The 20,591-nt window shown below is 40.5% G+C and overlaps 1 protein-coding gene across 2 annotated transcripts in view; it reads right to left on the bottom strand.

Annotated features, from left to right (window-relative positions):
• LOC124161830 (AP-2 complex subunit alpha) overlaps window positions 1–12,684 on the bottom strand; it is an 84,484-nt gene extending 71,800 nt beyond the window's left edge. For both annotated transcript variants that reach the window (XM_046538033.1, XM_046538034.1), the window contains exons 1-2: window positions 12,560–12,684; window positions 11,710–11,816 (exon numbers count right to left, since the gene is read on the bottom strand). In XM_046538033.1, coding sequence (XP_046393989.1) covers window positions 11,710–11,773 — 64 coding nt within the window. In that variant the 5' untranslated portion in view covers window positions 11,774–11,816; window positions 12,560–12,684. The remainder of the gene's footprint in view (window positions 1–11,709; window positions 11,817–12,559) is intronic.
• Between the last annotated feature and the right edge of the window lie 7,907 nt (window positions 12,685–20,591).

Genomic DNA, 20,591 nt, shown 5'->3' with positions numbered 1-20,591 from the left:
CATGTCTCCCAACGTATCGTGCAACGACTTGACGTTCATCCTCAGGGGATCTTCTGATTCATTCAGCAGCGAATCAGGTGCAGAAAAGTTTCTCGGGTTTTCCTAAGATCGTACATCAAAATAGAGGTCGTTTTCAAGAATTCGTCACTATCCAACCCCAACAATGACGTGAACGTCTCGTCACAGCCGATAAAATAGCCTTATGCTAATAGTCGTCGCCAGTGGGCACAACAGCGCAAAACCAGTGACCATTCCTGGCCGAAAAAATAGTTCCGAATCCCAACCAGATTTTTCACTTTGACCTTCCCCATTAACACAACAGATTAGTCTGACAAAAGTCTCGGATACTACTCTTCGTAACAACGCGGTAGTGACGTCACATTTACGTCATTTTTGAGGCTTGTGAACACGGAAAACTTCGTTAACTGTCACTGCGGATTGCCAAGAGAATATTCATCCATATCCCAGAACTTTAGTTGACACTGAGAATGGATGATTTCGGAAGAGGGGGAACCGATTCCTAGTAGACAATTGATAAATAATTCCCGGACACATCTTCGTCATATCCAACAAGAGACACGAGCATGAAGACTTCACATACCTAATGAAAATGTTTTGCATTAAAAATAAAAAACACTCGATATTTTTATTAACACTCTTTGAAGTAGCTAACAAAATAGAGCCTTTTTTACAATCTTCAGAGTCGAGGACCAAAAATGTTGCCAGAAGTGATGTCAAAGCCTGTCAAATATCAAAACGCAAATGGAAGTGGTCAGCAAACTCAACAGCTTTGAAACCGGAGATCATTCTCTTCGAAGAAGTGCCAAATCCTCAAGGGAACATGGTAGAAGAACCAATAAGAAGTGTAGAACACTCGACACCAATCACAAGGAAATAGTAAGCAGAGAAAAGTTGAAGGACCGTTCGCAAGGAGCGAACGGAACCTTGTGTGACCGAGTGGTTGCCGCGGGAGATCGTCAAGCGTAGCGGTATCCAAGGCAACCGATTGCGTGTGTACAAGCACCACGGCTTCCTGCCCCTCCGACCCCCCACCGACTGACGTGCTCAGCGGGGGCGTGTAGGGGCACAACACACCCACCCCTCTCTTATATCCCTCCTTGCAATCGCATGCGCACCAGTGACGTACATCACCCCAATTCCTCCGTCTTCTTCTTCTCCAGCGATATTCTCCCGCGTGAGAGATCCGGAGGGGAGGGGAGGGAGAAAGAGGGCGAGACAGGGGAGGGAAGGAACGAAATCGATGACGAGTCAACTCGGGAAGGTTTTCGCGGGACTTTCGGAGGAAGGAGAGACGCGAAAAGGGAGTTCCTTCTTGGGCGAGAGGTGGCGTGGACGAAAGTGGAGGCTCCCAAGGAATTCCGCACAAAATTTACGATTTTTGCTTAAAACGAGGATCTACGGTTACAAAGGTAAAGGTGCAACATATTAAATAACAGATTTAAGAATAAATACTCAATAATTTTGATAGTTAAAATGAAGTTTACCTGCATTAGGTTTCCCCAATCCACGGCATGGATTTTCGTGTATGTTTGATTGTTAAGTAAAAAAAACTATTTAAAAGGCCAATGATACTGTTTTCGGTGGTACAGGAATAAATAAATGTATTGATCTAACTCTCAAATATTAACCAAATGAGAAAATGCCCCAGGGAGACTACACGTCAGTGACGGCTGTAGCAGTTTTATTCAACGGAAGTATGGTAAATGGGTAGTTATCTCATTTCCTTTAACAATAAAGTCCTACTCCAAGTGCATTAAGAAAGCGTAAATATTCAAGAATTTCGAAAGCATAAACAACGATTATCCGCATCAGGTGACAGGTTTTTACCGAATACCTTAAAATTAGGCGTATATCGCATAAATAATATTATACAGCTAAATTTAAGGCGACCATATTTTAACATTCGTAAAGCGGGACACCATTTAATGGGTGGGGGGAGTCGAAATTGCTACATGAAGCCTAAAAACGCATATTCTCTTCCCGTTCTCCCGCCGTTCCTTAGCTTTCCCTTTATTTTTTTCCAAAAATAGGGACTTTCTTAGAACCCTTCGAGACGCGGGATAAATTATTTAAAATCCGGACTTAGCTAAAGTAGGATGTCTGGTCACCCTAAGATAGTGATAATTATTATTCCGTATATATAAAACAGCCACGCCAATTATTTGGTACGTAATATATATGTGAGCATAAAGAAACAATCATGCTCACAAAGACGAAAAACTTTACTCGTAACCGTACTGCGAACCCACGACCTTCGGATTAGTAGGTGAGGACTCCAACCGTCGACACAGAATTCACATCGCATATTAAAATCTATACGCATTCGATATTTCTGAGAGCATAACCGAAATTGGCCCGCTATAGGTAAGACATTTTGAAGACAAATATTTGACTGACTGAGCATATTCCCGTTCAGCTGGCAGTACCGTCGAGTGAATACCGGGCTAACTGACCGTAAACTCACCCCGTAATACCGGTCACCCCGGAGGTGAAAAAACGCAACGGAGAGAACGCACTAAACTGATGAAAAATATCACGAAAGATTATAATGGTTGAAGCTTTCGCGGATCGTGCAAAGTAATTACTTTATTATTTTGCGTGAAAATTCAAATTTTTCGCGGATCTTAATCTACAAACTATTATAATATGGCATTTGAAGGAAATAATTAAATGCCATAGCTTAAAGGAGGTTGATGTGTGAAAGGAAGTATAAGTCAGTTTCATTACGAAATTTGAAAAAAATTGTCTTATAGTAGTACCTCATCAAATGACGACCAACATAAATTGGCTTTCCTGGATTTTCAAAGCATGTATCAGCTTAATATGCCGCTTCTGTACGGTCGCAAGTATTCACCAACGGGTGAAATTCGCCATTTAAAAAAAGGCTTCGCCGGAATTCAAACCCGAAACTCCAGATTGCTGGCCAGGCGTACTACCAGTTACACCAAAAAGCTTTGACCGGCAACCGGAAGACCCGGGTTCGAATTCCAGCAATTCCATATAATTTTACCGTGGCGAATTTCATTGGTGGGTGTTTTCTTCCTTGCTTTATTTTCAGGATATTACGCTCAGTAATCTGCGTATTTATACAGCCTCCAGTCCAAACACTTATAGGCATACAAAAAATGCTGATTAAACCAACAAGGGTGAAAATTGCACTCTAACGCGTTACCGAGTACTATACAGTCACTATTAACATGCAGTGCTCTGCTGATCAATGATTCAATCGTAGACATTTCGACAAAAATTGACAATTCAGAATCAAAATAAAATAAAATTTAGGCGTCAATAGTTACTTTATAGTAAAATGAATTCAGTTAATGAAGTCACATAAAGTCGACGACATGAAAAATGCCATCTCAAATAGCTGTATTAGGGTCAGCTTAAAAATACAAGGATTGAGATATCAATATTCTCCGCGTCCGTAATTTACTTTGTTACCTAGATGGATTCTATTCACGATGGAAATATACCTTTCTAATTACAAAGGCGAAAATTATTTGTTCTGAATCGCTCAGTAGCACGCTCTCCTCCATAATCCTAATGGCGATGGAATACCGAGTGAAACACGATCTGTCAGAGCCACTCTTTCCGTCGCCTAGGCAACCATCTACCGAGAAGTGTTGCGATTTTTTTTATCGACGCAAGTAACCGGGAACACGCGTTGTCAGCCTAGTATGTATAACTCTCCTATCAAATCCAAAACATCCACTGGCAGATGGCCGAAATGCGAGCGTAGGAGTACAATCTCGACGCGATGCTCGAGGTTGTTTAACCCAATAATAAATTACCAGACCCATTAAGAGCCGTATTCATTGGGAGGGATGTCAGAGAATGAAATTATGGGGGCATAAAGCGGCTACTTGAAAAGAGATTGAAGTGGTCGGGATTTACGACCAATGATAAGGAAAGCAAAATATTTGGTAACAATCATCAATATTAATCTGCTTTCCTCCAGATCCACACATCCTGATCATCAACACCACAATATTTGAGTTCATCCTCGCAGCATTACGGAAATGAGTCCTAACTCAAGAGGAAAAATTAACTTCTCAATTTAAAAAAGATAATAGGGACAAAAGGGTAACTATTTACGACATGCAGATTGGATATCGGAAATATTCTAAACGAAAAACCAACTGCAGGTGCATTAAAGATATTGATTTTTTACCGTGAGTCATCACAGACAACAATTAAGTACCTAAATTGACCAGGAGTTGGGACGGAGAAAAAACGAATAATTAATTGAGCATCTAATTATGTTTCGTTTAACGCAGCGTAAACCTGGGATCTGCAGAGAGAATTAGGACCACCTAGCTTCTAGATTTTCAGTGGCAGACGCAAAGAGGGATAAGCTTTGTGAAACAAAGAGACAGGAAGAAATAGCAGAATGATGATTACAAACAAAAAAGAGTATCTAGCAACCATCTGCATTTTAAAATGAGATGAGAAAAAGACAATCTAATTTGTTTGTGTGCGCCGCAGAAATCATGAGATGATTGACCAAACCCTTCGGCGAGGCTAATAATACTCGTATAATTTTGTCCACACGATTTGTTAAAATCATTTCCGTGGAAACAAATTGTGTAAAATATCGATGCCATGTTGAAGTGTGAGCCACAGTAGGTGACACAAAAGCCTTGGGATTACTTGAAAAAATTATGCCACACTAAAATGCGATAGACGCACACGACTTTCTTACCCTCTCGTGAAATCTGCATAAAACCCTCTCCAAAGACAAAAAAGGGAAAGTGATAGACCATCGTGCAATAACATCATACGATGGCTTATAATCAATTCATCATGAGTAGATGAATGGCTATTTCGACTATCAATGATAATTCCACTGTACAATACGCGATAACAATGGTGTTCCATTTGGATGAACTAAACTGAGGTTTAGATGAATTTTGACAAGGGTCCACACTATGTAACATGAAAATTTCATGAAGATTGCATGGATTTTATTTGATAAATACGGCAAGAAAAAAGGCAAAAAACAACACTTCGAAAGAGTGTGATACGTTCTCTAATAAAAGAGGAAGTAATATCGATTTTAGTGGAGGTGCTCATTAACTCAACTACGTAATGGCTGATTACATCACCTTGATATTTTTCAGGGTGTATTACTAGACTCTTCTTAAAATAACCCTGTACCTCGCGTCTTCAGGTTTGAAGCCACCTGCTGCAACCCCGAAACCTTGCAGCGCCTACTGCACCACTCCGCTGAAGCTACATCAACATTTTTAGGGTTCTCAACAACACTCGAATTTAATGATTTATTTCACCAGAATTACAAAAAAGTAAAAAAATAATTTATGAATACCTAAATGTCATTTGTCTACACAAATCAGACCTCGGACGCATAACAGAGTTCAACAATCGTAGAATATTGCTTAAACTGTGAAATGGAAGTTCACGCGGATATTTAAATAATGACGATGGATACTTCGAACTATTAAAATGCCTTTTTAATGACGAATATTTTTTAAAATTAGTTTCTAAAAAATCAATTTGAAATTTTCAGGATATACTAAATAGACCATTGGCAAAATCAGCCTGTATCTGAAGTACAAAAATGTTTGATATGAGAAAATGCTGAGGTAAAATTTTGAGATTAAGTTGAATGTTCACAAGGGTCCACACCATGGAACACGAAAAACTTCAAGCCAGGGAAATAGGATAGATCAAGGCCAATTCGATAAAAAGAGTGGAAATTCCCATGGGGAGAACAGGTGAGTAATTGATTGCGTACTTCCAGTTACGTTTGACCGACCTTTCGCGTTACGAGCCGACCTTCCACCCAACACTCCCTCTACAACACTAACCCCTACGATGCGCAACGTTCTACACGAGCTAATAGGAGTCGATTGTGTGCGAGCGGACGATGGTATGGTATTTCGAGGAGGCGACCGACAGCTGAGGTCATTTGCGCCATGAGGGAAGGGTAGGTAAGGAAGGGTGGAGAGAAACCTGGCGTCGGCATTAGCCTCCTCTTAACGACAGGCACCAAGGGGACCACGGTTTAACGTCCCATCCGACGGACGGAGTCGCTTGAAATGTCCTCCACACAACATTCAAGCAGGGATCGGGCAGTCTGAAAATTCTCTGCCGCTTGCCGGGATTTGAACCCGGGGCCCGCCGGGTGGGAAGCCAACGCTCTGGCCACCACACCAACCCGATTACGAGCGGACGAAGATAGGGACGAGGTCAAGGAAGTCCTTTAGCCATCTGGTTGGGGGCGTTGAGGTGGTTGAAGAGATGCGTCACTCGGAGAGAGAAAAACACTCTCACTGCCTCTTCGGGGGGAGTGGCGGGAGATGGTAGCTGAGGACAATGCAGGATGTAAAGTCAGTGGCGGCGATAGCAAAATTGAGGGCACCGAAGGAACGGCCGACGAACCACCTCTATAGGTCACGGTAGTGCATAGAAATGCACATTTCGGGATGGGAAGCTCAACCCAATCTAGGTATATACATGAAAGAGGTTGTCAGTTTGTTTGTCCGCTATGCGTTACCATACGGCTGCACGGATTGCAACCAAAGTACGTACGTAGGTGTGCTTTATGATCGCTCGTAGCGCTACTTATAGTTGCGTCCATTGCGTCGTTTTCTCATTACTGCTTGTTATGTCACATCATACAACTTCTGTAGTTGGGCATCCTGCTGGATAGGTACACCTCTTGACACACTCAAAGGCAAAACCTAAATGGATGGGTTCTATACTTAACTATTACTCCTCTTGGTGCAAACATTTTTGCAAGAGTTTGGGTTCACACAACAATTTTGGTCAACACACGTATGGGCACACACAACGATTAATGTTGTGTGGGGTATAAGCTGATCCTGAGCGTGGTCTACAGAGATCATTTTTCCATTGTTGGCTGTTACATATACGTACATCATCATCATACCTGCTTTGTTCCCTTAGCTATAACTTGGAATTCATGTGACCATGAATTCCAAGTTCCCCACTTCTCTGGGTAACATCCTTCCCGAGCAACTCCAGGTGGCCTGCCAGTACCATGTATTTATTTTTATTAGTTAAATGAGACATGGCAATTTTTCCACAGGACCTACTAGAACACAACGTGTTTTGTTGAAACAACATAATCAAGTGTAATAGGTCAATTACAAAGTGCTGTTGTAACAACAAAACGTGCAGTGTTCCAATAAATCCTATGGACATATTGAAATATCTAATTTAACTAATATTTAGAACTTCCACCACATTTGCCGCATATTATACAAGATATTCCTAATGTTTGCTCCGAACAATGAGAGACTATTGTCTGTATGGTCAATTTGGGAATATTTGTCGAAGTCTGTGTCATATTTTACAATAAAATTTAAAGGAATAATAATAAAAGTGATAATAATAATGTATACGATGGTGAATAACTGCAATCTGGCCTTGCCCTCTGGCTTGATTAATTGTACTATTTCAGAACATGTTACCAATTGTTTTCTTCTTTTCAGGAGGAACCCTGTCACCTCACTCATATGCCTCTGATAGTTAGGCTCCCATAAGTAAGAAGTGTGCCTAATAAACTCGATAAAAGTTAATGGATAAGCAACCATCATCTGCATACTATTCAACCAGCAGTCTTAATTAGTGTCACCCGCCATCATTGGTAAATGTTAAAAAGTGTAGTGAGGTAAACTAGTAGAAATAGTACTCAGTTCTATCACATTCAACTCCTAAACTTGCCTATTCTTTCGCAAAATGATTTCTATGACCTTCCAGTAAATAATGAAGGCTTCAATAAGGTTGATGGACACACAAAAACATCTTGGTTAGAATGGTATGTGAACACTCATGGAAAACAACATGGTTAGAAAGGTATGTGAACACTCAATAAGCTACAAGGAGTTGTAGAGTAAGGAGCAAATATCGTTTAAACATTTATTTAGATACTATTATGTCCCAAACAAAGCAGTATCAAAAAAATTAACATGTGCTGTGGCACTCAATAGGTATTATTACGTTAAGCAATTTGGCCAAACAATGTTCAAATATGTGATTCACTGAAACTAGCAAGTTTTTTCATCCATGACGAGTTGAGCAACCTATTATCACCTGGTCATATGGCTGTCACTAACAAATGAGCAATTTGTATGATCAAGAATGAGTTTTTTTGTGATACCTCTAACAATTGTAATTATATATGTGTAGGGGTGCAACAAAGAGGGTGGGGTATTTCCACCCCACACCAAGAAAGATTGAGGGGAGGGGTAATGAAGGAGGAAGCGTGATGAAATCAGAAGCAGTGGTTCACTTTTTATTGGGCACAACTTGACTTGCAAAATTATTTATTCCTTTATCTCTAGCAACTAAGCTCTGACTTCCAACATTGCGGAAAATTTTACAAAGACAGTATGAAATTCGCCCCACATGATATATCACAGAGTTCAAGAAAATTTTTATTTCCCCATTTGTATGATATGATAGAACAATCACCTGCAAGCATAACAACCTGACTGAGAAGTTCAAAAGAACCCTGATTAACACAACTGAATTAGTTGCTTATAAAATCGTTACATGGAACCTTATTGCCACTCTTTTCAACTCAAGACATGCTATTCAAATTTACATAGCTCCCACAAAGAATATAGTGTAGAACTGTGAACATTTTACAACAACAAGCCTGATAATAAATGAGCCCAGCATATGAACATGAATAACCCGCAAGAGAAGAGAATGAAAAGCAAAGAGACCAAATCAAATTGCAAAGCAAGGATGCAAGAGAAGCAATATTGGCTGGTCCTTTAGACAATAATGGAGAAGATCAAAGCCAAGTTAATTGCATTTGCGGACTTGGAAAAGTTCCCTGGAAAACGAAGTAACCTAAAGCACAATATAATTTGCCAGAACAATAGCCTAAGCAGAAGGTACTCCACAAAAAAATAGTTAAACTTACAGAAGGGACTATAAACATATAAATACAAAGATAGAATAACTTGCTAGAGACAATGGAGCAAGATGGCACACTAAAGAAGAAAAAGTGGACTGTAAAATTAGCACAAGAAAGCCTAGGCTGAAATAGGTGAGGAAAGGGGATGGAAGTAGTGTAATAGAGGAAGTCGGTAAGCGTGAATAGATTAGCTCATAGGAGAATTGAGTAGAGAGCTTCACAAGGCATTTTCATGATTGTGGACAAACAATAATGACGCCAACTAATCACAGCACTTCTTGCTCTATAAGAAAATACCAACCAAGGTGAAAATTTCCCACTTCAACACTTTAGCAACTAAGGGCCATAATTAGAAATAAATTGGCTAAATAGAGTCTCATAATTTTCATGAGTGCAATATTTGGAAAGAACTCTATTGCTATTTTTTAATAGCATTATTCAAAATGAATGAGGCTCAGATAGTGAAATTGTATCACTTAAATGAAAAAAATTGGGGCACTACTATGGGCAAAAAATGACAGTGTCCATCAAAACTGACAGGAAATGTTTAAAACCTATATCTACTAAAGTGCCATGATGTTATGACAAAATCCTAAAAAAAAGCTAATATCTCGGAATATTTAATTTCATCAGATCAAAATTACTTGAAAAACTGCCACAAACGAATAGTTAATAATTAATTTAAATACCTTGATTTCATAATATAAATTTCATCAGAAGTGGGTGACAAGCTTCATAAGTTTCATAGCATGCCCTTCATTCCAAACTTAATGCAGGAAAGGCACACAGTAGAAGACTACATTCCAAAGAATTGTAATTCAGGTAACGGCTGATACATTACAAGGGAAAAATATGGAAAATACATTGGAATGTAATGGATTTAAATCATGACAAGATGATTGAAAAATGAGAGGGAAAAGAGGTGACTAAGAGTACTGAACTACCAATGTTTTACCAAGCTAATAAGATATGAGATTATAACCACTACAAAGTGACAATGGCAACTAATTAAAACTTCAAACTCCATTCAACCATCTAAAGTAAGACTTTAATTAGCTGAATATGGAAGTATTGGCAACCAAAACATGACATGTGCATCCATATCAGGTTTTAGGTATGACGGACAAACATGCTAACAGCTCATGTTGCTAGCCTTCACGATTAAATAATTAATTCCAGCAGTCAGCACAAGAGAAAAAATTTAGAAATCTTATGAACTGGTGGGTAAAAACTTATCTTGAAGGCCATATAATAATTCTGATCATTACAGATAAATGTATTCACCAGGGCCTGAATAACACCATTACGAACAGATGGATAATAAGGGGAAAAAACAAACCCTATTAACACAGAGTTGAACCGATTTGCAGACATACAGAATGGCATATGGTTTTCTGTCAGATAGTTTGATTATTCCTGTAATAATATGAAGCCCTTTTAAGGTTAGCCCAATAGTTGAATGATTGCAAAAATAAGATAATAGTGAATGAAAATTGAACATTGTTTATCCACATAAATATTTATTCAATCACGACCGCGGTTTTGACGCACTGCGTCATCCTCAGGCAATTTGGCTATTTTTGAACTTATTAACTTTAATGAGAGCTGCAAATCCTCACAACACCATGTCACCATACTGCTAACCTTGTTTTCTATACAGATAGTTTCTGTTTTAGATACAACATACACATAAGGCAATCACTCCAGAGATATGAGTTGAAGAGGCACAATGATCAAGACAACATTTTTTGGCCAATCCAGTCAATGCACAACAGGGGGTACAAAAATCAGTTTCTAGTAATCACTTCACAAGGAATAACCCTACACTGTGACATTTTTTAGGCCCATACACCTGTTTTTCCTCGAAAAAGGTGGATACCAATGACAAAAGGAAGTTTGCAATAACACAGAAGAAAGTTACTCTCCCAAATTCCCCAGCTTACAATAACGAAGTCGACCAATAATTTAAAAGAATATCATTGGTGAACGAAATATGGCATGACTATGGGTAGTTGGGTATTGCTAACATGTTTTCTGACAAGAAATGGTTTTATTAGTACTGATGGCAGCATTCGCATTTCAGTCGTTAACCTTGCTACTACTTACGGCATAATAAATATAACATCACGACCAAAGAAACATAAAAATATATCGATTGAAAAAAAACGCGAAGATCTCTGATACTGAAGATGTTTTCCTTTTGCAATCCAATGCCATGAGATGTTGGGTAGCCGTCAGAAACTTCATACACAGGTGACCGCATAGTTGCTGGTTTACGTACTGTAAACAGCAATAAACTGTCTCAAATAAGGGGTTGAATTATCACAGGTTTAAATGGTGAAGGAGACAAATCGGGGCTAACTTCAAGCAGCATTTCCCAAAACATCGAAAAACAGCCTCCACGATATCTCGCAAACATCACACAATCACCCACCACCACCTGACATTCGAAAACTACAATAACATCTTCCATCTAGCACTTCTCCGAAACGAACACCACCATGAAGCGATGCCGGCACAAGCACTGGGCCGTTGCAAGGGTAGGTGTAAACAAATCCAATTATGCGTCACATTTAAAAACGCGCTCAATCCACAACGTACACTCCAACGCTGAAGTTTGCTTGATAAAAATAAGGCTTAACACGTTCACCTTTGAAATATCCGCCAGGGGAATCACACGAAAAACCACGCAGTAATGAGTCATCACTTGCCATGAAGTATACATGAACAAATTTGGATAAAAATAAAATTGGGAAAGAGAATTTCTGACTTACAGTTACGAATGTCAGAAATGAAGACAGCGAGGCCTCGCATGCCATCTCCGCGTACGGCCGGCATCCTGCTGCCCCTTCACCCCAAAGGCGCAGCCACTCCAGCTAATCTAGGATGAAAAATTGACTTGGATGATATATTTTGACATACTTAAGCGTTTTGAGTATTTAAGGGTTGTATGACAATGCATTGCCAAGCAATTTAAACTAAAAACACAACCCACAACGATGTCCAACACAACCTACTTCCGCTATCATTACATTAAAAAAAGAATTTAAACCGTTAGTCGATTCCTGCGTGCTTCAAAGAGGCAACACCACAGGAACATTCTCAACACTGCTTATCCGAGTACTAACGTCTAAGGCTTATATTCAAAAACCTAAACCGACACTTGGATGACACTTATTAAACCGATCGAGAACAATAACGAGAGCCAATAAAATCACATCAAGAATGCATTAAACTGAAAACCACATGATCAAAGGCTTATTAAAAATTTCATCGGCACCTAAAAATGAAAGACCGGTAAATTATTCCGTGAAGAAATGACACGAGTTAAAATGAACGATTGTCATATGTTACCCCCAATTTCAGTCTGCCGATGAAGAAGGGATTTTACTGCAACTTGACAGACTCTTCACTATTTATAGGCAAATTCTGTACAATAATGCGTACAGACCATAATCAATCACGATAATTATCACAAAACACGTAGTTTATGCATCATAACTACCATAAACAGCTTCTTTAAGTTATGAGGTAAATTGAGATTTCTAACTTTATAAGGTCAAAAGCACAATGAAATTTAAAGCCGAAAGTTAAAGTAATGGATGAAACATAAAACTGACTTACCGAGTTAAATTTCACGGAAGTATCAGAGGATAATCCAGCAGGTGTTCTGAATATTTAGTCAATAAGGAGTGCCAACACATTCGTCGACGACCACCATTTGCAAGATGTGCAGCCCCGTTCCACCCACCTTTGAGGTTCAGCACCCCCTATGAGAAAAAGCTTGTGTTCCGGAAACAACTGCTACGTGACAAATTCAAATTTTACTTTAAACCCCTGCTCGCTTGTGGAGCATCAATTCATTCGTGTACGGTGAAATATGAAAAGGAAGAATAGATAAATGTATTTTCGGTATGTTTTTTCATGTATTACAGTGTCCATAAACACCTAATCGCCCCGGAGTAAATAAAACCCCGGCGTCCACAATCCAGTGGAGGTGATGCATCATTTAAGGAGGAGAAAGAACGCTATTTACACCTCACAACGTTGGAAGAAAATAGGCTAGAAAGGAATAGCAAGCAAAAAATTATTCTGTTCTAGTACATGTGTAGATATAAGTATATTACTTACATGATTCCTAAAGGAAAGTTATCAAAATACCTGCTGAAATATCGATTTAAGATTTTAGTGTGATCCAGCCACAACACACTGGACTTATTTCCTCTGTGATCAAATCATAATCCAGCCACCTTTAATTAATTCTTTTTCTGATTATTGTCAATGCTGTGGACATACATCTTAGGACTTAAAACATTTCACCTGTGCATAAATCTAAATGATTTAACAACCAGTAGGGATGCAGTAAATGAATTCCTTCATGCAACACCCAAGCAGGGATTTTTATAAATCAGAAGAATTACTGCTACCCCTAAGGTTGGCTCCTCGGCCCAAAGGATTACAAGTCATTATCCTAGCAGCTACCCTTGCCAAAATACTGTTGAAAGTCAACATCAAAGAAATGGGATTTTTTAACTCATCCCATCAAAAATTGAAAGTCAATTGATAAGTTGTATGCATAGGGAAGGCAAAGATTATGTGGCTTTCACCAAAAATGCTCTTATTGACTGTGCTTTAGGGTGAAAGAAGAGAATAATAAGATAACCGCAAGAAATGCACACAACCAGCAATTACTATATAACGTATTATCTTTATTTCAATATGAAATTACATGATTGAGGCTATGTTTATTATCAGTATTCTACCGATTAAGGTAGGTTTTCATGGAGTATTCAAGAAGTGAGCTGGGAGCCTCCCTTTCCTACCAGCACTACCTTCTTTAATTCACTGTAAGGCCTACTCTCTTTCAATCTATCTAAAAATCCTATTCTTTTCCTTCCCCTCCCTCGTTTCCCTAACATTCTACCCTCTAACCCCATTTTCAACATCCCCTCACCGCTAAGCACTAACTCCATCCATGTCTTCTGTCTCCTCCGTATCTCATCCAAAAGCTGCCTCTCCTCGCCAACCATATGCAGCACTTAGTCATTCCTTTTCCTCTCCATCCATTTCACCCTCTCCATTCTTCTCCATACCCACATCTCGAATGCCTCCAATCTTCTCCCGTCTTCTTTCCTCAGTGTCCACGTTTCCGCACCGTAGAGAGCTACACTCCAGATCAAACTCTTCACTAACCTTTTCTTTAAACTTACACAACGATCCTCTCAGAAGCTCCTTCCTGTTCTTGAACGCCTCCTTCGCTAATGCTATTCTCTTCCTGATGTCCTTACTACTGTATCCGTTTTCCTCTAATGTACTGCCTAAATAGTTAAATTGCTCAACCTGCTCAAGTTTTTCACCACCCATCTTTATCTTGAGTCTCACATTCCTCGCTTGTGATGCTTTACAAAACCGCATTACCTTAGTTTTTTTATGATTAATCCTCATCCCATACTCCTCGCAATGCTCGTATAACGCATCCACTAGAGCCTGAAGCCCCCTATAGCTGACTGGCTAATCAATGCCTGATCATCCGCGAATCTCACTGATTTGAACATCATTCCTCCCACTTTTATTCCAGCTTCTAACTCATCTCACGCTTCCCTTACCATCTCTTCAGCGTGCACGTTAAAGAGCAGCGGCGATAAAGGACAGCCTTGCCTCACACCTCGGCCAATGCTTGCCCACCCAGATTCTCCGTCCACTACCCTCACTTGCGCAATCTGGGCAATATACAGATTACGAATCAGTCGTCTATCCCTCCAATCTACACCTATTCTCTTGAGAATGTCCATTAACTTAACCCAGTTCACCCTATCAAACCCTTTCTCAAAATCCACGAAACACGCATATACGTTCTGGTCATATTCTAGGTTCCTCTCCACGAGGGACCTCATTATTGCTATTGCATCACGAGTTGACTTTCCTTTTCTGAAACCAAACTGATCTTCGCCCAAATACTCATTTGCCCTCGCCTCCATTCGTCTGTTCAATATCCTCAGCACCACTTTCCCTGCATGCGATATTAGGCTGATAGTCCTATAATCTCTGCATTCCACAGCTTTCTTCTCTTTCGGAAGCGGAATTAAAACCGTCTTCACGAAATCCTCCGGCCAACATCCCTCCTCATAGATCCTGTGCACTAGTTCGAAAAACCTTTTCTTACCTTCCTTCCCTAGATTCTTCAGAAGCTCACACAGTATATTGTCCACGCCTACTGCTTTCCTAGCCTTCATATCATGGAGTGCTCTCTCTATTTCCGAAACTAATATCTCCGGCCCAAGATTATCCTCCTCCACTGCACTTTCCTCCTTTAGAGTCAATCTCTCTGGTCTGTTCATTCCGTCATACAGGTCCTCCACGTATTCCTTCCATCTACCCTGTACCTCTTCTCGCTCGGTTAGTATCCTCCCTTTAGCCTTAATTTTAGCCATGGCTTGTCCTCGTTTGCCGCCCGATAGCGACTTCACTTTGGCGTACAACGCGCCTACTTCTCCATCCTTCTGGAACTTTTCCATTTCCTCACACTGTCTTTTCCACCAAGCCTCCCTTGCTCTCTTTGTTTCACGCCGTAATCGATTATTATAATTTGTCTATACATTATTTTGCCCTGTTCTGTGCCCACGTTCTTCCACTTCCTCCTCTCTTCCATTTCCCTTATCATGTTCTCCATTATCCACAGCTTCTTTATCCTTCTACTGTCAGCGTAACCAATTGACTTCTCCGCCGCTTTGACTATTCCCGTTTTAATACTATCCCATCTTTCCTCAACAGTCTTGGTGCTGTCAATGTCCCGCATACTAATGTCCACTAGTTCCTGATATTCTCTCCTCATACTCCCTTTCAGGGCTTCTACGTTCCATTTCTTCGCCTTCCTAACTCTTATAAGTCTTTTGAATCTTATGTTGCATTTCATGAGCACTAGATTGTGGTCCGAATCCGCATCCACTGCAGGGAAGCTGTGCGAGTTTTTCACACTATTCCTAAACCTCTGTCTTACCATAATGTAGTCTATTTGATATCTCCCCGCATCCCCTGGAATTTTCCATGAGTACCTTCGCCCTTTAAGATGATTGAACCACGTGTTTTTGATGTTTCTCCTACAAAATTCTGCTGCTTTCTCTCCCCTGTCGTTCCGTATTCCTAGACCAAAATCTCCTATTTCGTTTCCATCCCTCCCTTCCCCGACTGAGGCTATCCAGTCCCCCATCACTACCAGATTTTTCTTACCCGGTGTGTCTCTAACTATTTCCTCGAGCTGTAATACACCTCATCTACTTCTTCCTCCTATGATTGCTAGTGGGCATGTAAACTTGGATCACCACAAGGTTTGTGGGCCACGCCTCAATTTCTACCACCAGAATCCTATCACTTACCTGGTCTATGCCTACCACACGCTTACCCATCTTCCCGTTTAATACTAAAGCTACCCCTCGCTGGCTTTCCTCCCCACCACTATATATAACTCTATACCCATCACTCCAATAGTCCCCCCATCCCTCCACCTCACCTTGCATAATCCTAAGATATCTATCCTCCTTTTATCCATTTCCCTTTTGATATTTTCTAACTTCCCCGCCCTCATCATTGTCCTCACATTCCACGTCCCTACATTTATAGCCAACTTCTTCTTCTCCATCTTCTTGGTCTTCTTTTCTTCTTTCTTCATTGCTGCTGCTGATGATAATGATGATGGTGAAGATGATAAGTCTCTGCAAGGATTTCGCATGTTGACGACCCAGAGGGCCTTGCCGACCTCGCTGCTGTGCCCGACACCCGGACGGGTCCCGGGCGATGAGATTCCGAGGCTCATTTGGTTGTACTCCATGTTTTCAGGGAAGAGATAGTTGGTAGGGTTTCCCACTTCCATTCCAACAGTGTTTTTCACGTGACACCATCACGTGGACTACCTTTCGTCTGGCTCCTACCCTTCGACCTATCTGGCATGGGTGGCCCTACCGGGAATAATTTAGAATTAATCCCGCCAGTGCAGCTCTAAGGGTCATAGGAACGTGCAAGCCTTTCCACCGCGACAAGGTTGTAGCCCAAGGGAAAGGTGAGGCTATGTAGTACACAAAATAAAACAAACATGATGATGGCTGCATCAATAATCTTGTATATTTTTTAAGCGTCTGGGTGGGGCACGTGTCCCCGTGCACTCCGCCTATGCTAGTACTTCTCCTAATGAAGGGAGGTACACCCTACGGTACTGTGCAATAGAGCACAGATTTCCTGTCCCTCAGTCAGTGTTGCCAAACCTCACGCGTTCCCCTTGTATGTGACTAAGTATGCCTTCCACCAATGGTTCCTCATTCAGTGGGGTAGCTGACAATGTCATGGGCTTCTGTGAAAGAATTATCCCCAATGCCTTCCAAATGAGTAGGTATATTGTCTCGACACCGGGGCCAAAATTCCTATGACTCACACGTTTTCAGTGACAAAGTAGGGCAGCTATGTACACTTGGCAACGTTTTGTTCGCTCCTCTCTTTCTCTCGGAACTACCCCTCCCCTATCAGCGAAGCCATCCGAGAGTGTCCAGAATCTAACGAAAGCTCACCCGCAGACATAAAGTGAACAGACTATAATGGAGGTGAGGGCAAACAAGAACACTGAGGAGATAGATAGAGAAGCGTAGGATAGTTGGAAGCTGGAGTAAAAGTGGGAGGAATGATGTTTATATCAGTGAGGTTCGCAGATGATCAGGCATTAATTGACCAGTCAGCCAGGGGACTACAGGCTCTAGTGGATGCGTGAAAGGAACGATGCAAGGAGTATGGGATGAGGATTAACCACAAGAGGACCAAGGTTATGTGGTACTGTAAAGCATCAAGAGCTAGGAATGTGAGACTTAAGGTAAAAGTAGTTGGGAAAAACTTGAGCAGAGAGATCATTACAACTATTTGGGCAGCATATTAGATGAAAATGGATACAGCAGTAAGGACATCAGGAAGAGAAATGCGTTGGATGGTGAGCAGGAAGCGTTCATGAGCAAGAAGGCGCTCATAAGAGGATCATTATGGAAGAATTTAAAGAAAAGGTTAGTGAAGAGTATGATCTGAGCGGTTTGCGGTGCGGAAATGTGGACACTTAAAAATAACTCACACAGGGGTGTATGCCCCGTGTCGTAAAGGAGATAGCCCCGACGTTTTGCGACCGACTGCTGGTCACTTTTTCAAGGGAATAATGTTGGGATTGGTTTTTTGCTGCCTTTTTATATTTCAGGTGGGAGGGGTGGGTGTAGGGTGTGGGGAGTTAGGACTGGAGGGGGAAGATAGCGAAATGTTGCAGATGACTGGGTTCCAAGTATTGCTGATTCTTAATCCGGTATCTCTATGGTAGTTGTTCTTGTTTTTCTTTATTTCTATGGCCTCGCGGATGAGTCAGGTTTTAAAATGTTTTATCCTGGCGATGACTCTTGATTTTTCGAAGTCGATCGCATCTCCGGTGGCTTCGTGCTCCGCTACGGCTGACTTTGAAGGGTAACCCAGTCGAATGGCCCACTTGTGTTCTTCTATCGGAGTTTTGACTGTTCGTCCGTTTTCCCCGATGTATTTCTTCTCGCACGATCGGCAGGGGAACTTCCTGACACTTAGGAAGGTGAACGAGAGAAGACTTGAGGCATTCGAGGTGTGGGTGTGGAAGAGTTGAAGTGGACGGAGAGGAGGAGGAATGACGAAGTACTGGGCATGGTGGATGAGGAGAGGCAGCTTCTAGATGAGGTAAGGAGGACACGGAAAGTATGGATGGAGTGAGTAGTTAGCAGGGAGGGGATGTTGAAAACAATGTTAGAGGGTATGATAAGTGGCATAGCTAGGGGGGGGGAATATGCTAGGAACCCCCCCGAAATATAAAAACACAGTTATTGTCCTTCATAAAAGAAAACAAAATATTGAAAAATTAGAAATTTATAAAATGTTTGTTTAACAAATTAACTTTTTTCGATTATGAAAAGTGTTAAAATTATAGTTTAAAACCCATTACTTAGTGCCCGGTTTTTCAAAAATTTTCCCCCCTGGTTTTGGACCCCCCCGAACGAAATTCCTGGCTACGCCACTGGGTATGATGTTAGATAAATGTGGGAGAGGAAGGAAGAGAATAGGATTCTTTGATAGAATGAAAGGGCCTTACATGGAATGGAAGAGGGAAGTGCTTTAATGAAGCAGAGCTCTAGCCTAGGCTCCCAAAATGCTTCCTAAGTACTCCATTGAAACCTACCTTAATCGATGGAATACTTTAATAAATAATTGTATCAGAGGATCGAGCTATATTGGTCACATTTAGTGCCTTTGGTAGCATTGAAATAATCTTGTTTCATCATAACAATTTTTCCTTCCATATTTTCATTTCCATTTATCATTCTATGCATAAAAATGGATCCAGTTGGAAAGTGCTTAAACTTCTTATGCATTTAATGCATGATATGGAGAGGCATGTATGATCCATGAATTGGAGGCTGCCATCCCTGTTGAAATTGTTTTTTTTTACAAATTTCTATTGCCTCTCAAAACAGCCTAGTTTTAAATTTTCTGAGCCTGGCATAAACTTTGGTTTTTTTCAAAATCAATATGATATGTTCTAGAGCCGCATGTTCTGCCACTTCCAATTTTGAAGGTTGTTTTAGAATCAGGTGGCCCGACTGGAAGAATGGATGCTGGTGCTCTTCTAACCTTGTTTTTACGCTCCATCCAGTTTTCCAATATAATTTTTCCCGCATGCTGTGCACATGATTCCATACGCACCTTCTTTTTATTTGCGATTGAGGTTTGAAGATGGTCTTGATTTTATATTTTTTAACAATATTTCCTTTCATATTGCTGGTGCTGGGTAAGACCCGAGAAAGTTTATTATTTTTATCAGCCATGGACCTCGAAAGCCTCAATGAAAAATTAGTACAGATTAAGGTTGTTGCATCAAGAGGAGGGGTTCATCACTTTCTGTGGCACCTTGTTGGTATGCAATATCTCTTGGCAATAATGTAACTGAGGTCTGATATTAATAGATATAGGGCTTTTAGATATTTATCAATTATTTTTAAGCATTGTTTTTTAAGCTGGCAAAATAAAAACTTTCATTCAAGAGCCACCATAAATATTGCCTATTTTTTTAAATCTTCCAGAAATTAAAAAGGGGGATAAATAGGAGAAAGAGGGATAAGAATTAGAAGGACAAAGACCGAGTATGTGCATGAATTTGAGCAGAGAAGAAAGGATGAAAAGACTACACGGGAAGCAGCAGAAACGAGGTACGAAATTTCAATACTTTGGGTCTATCATGGAGGACAGCAGATGATTGGACAAAAAGATCCTGCATTGGAATTGCTTATCCATTTGATCTAAGGCTTTCTTTATCTTTTTGTAATCAGTTTTCCTGTTTGTCTGCTAATCTGATGCATGAAGTGCCATTGCCCATATTAAATATTTCATTTGCCATTTCTAAGTATGATACAATTAAGATCATTTGATCCACAACAAGAGGGTAGAAATTAACGCTGTTTTAATATGCAAATGACATGGATGATGCCAGTAGCCAGGATAATTGTGGTCATGAGGTAAAATCGTTTTTAATATCAAGCATCTTCTCAAACCCAGATAAATTTAATAAGCAAGTAAAAGTGAGCATTTAAAAAAATTGAAATCTGACACCTACACCACCAACTTA

Source organism: Ischnura elegans, chromosome 7 (assembly GCF_921293095.1).
Source record: "Ischnura elegans chromosome 7, ioIscEleg1.1, whole genome shotgun sequence".
NCBI lineage: Eukaryota > Metazoa > Arthropoda > Insecta > Odonata > Coenagrionidae > Ischnura > Ischnura elegans.
The sequence above is the reverse complement of the archived record's forward strand: the minus strand, read 5'-3'. Positions and strand labels throughout refer to the sequence as shown.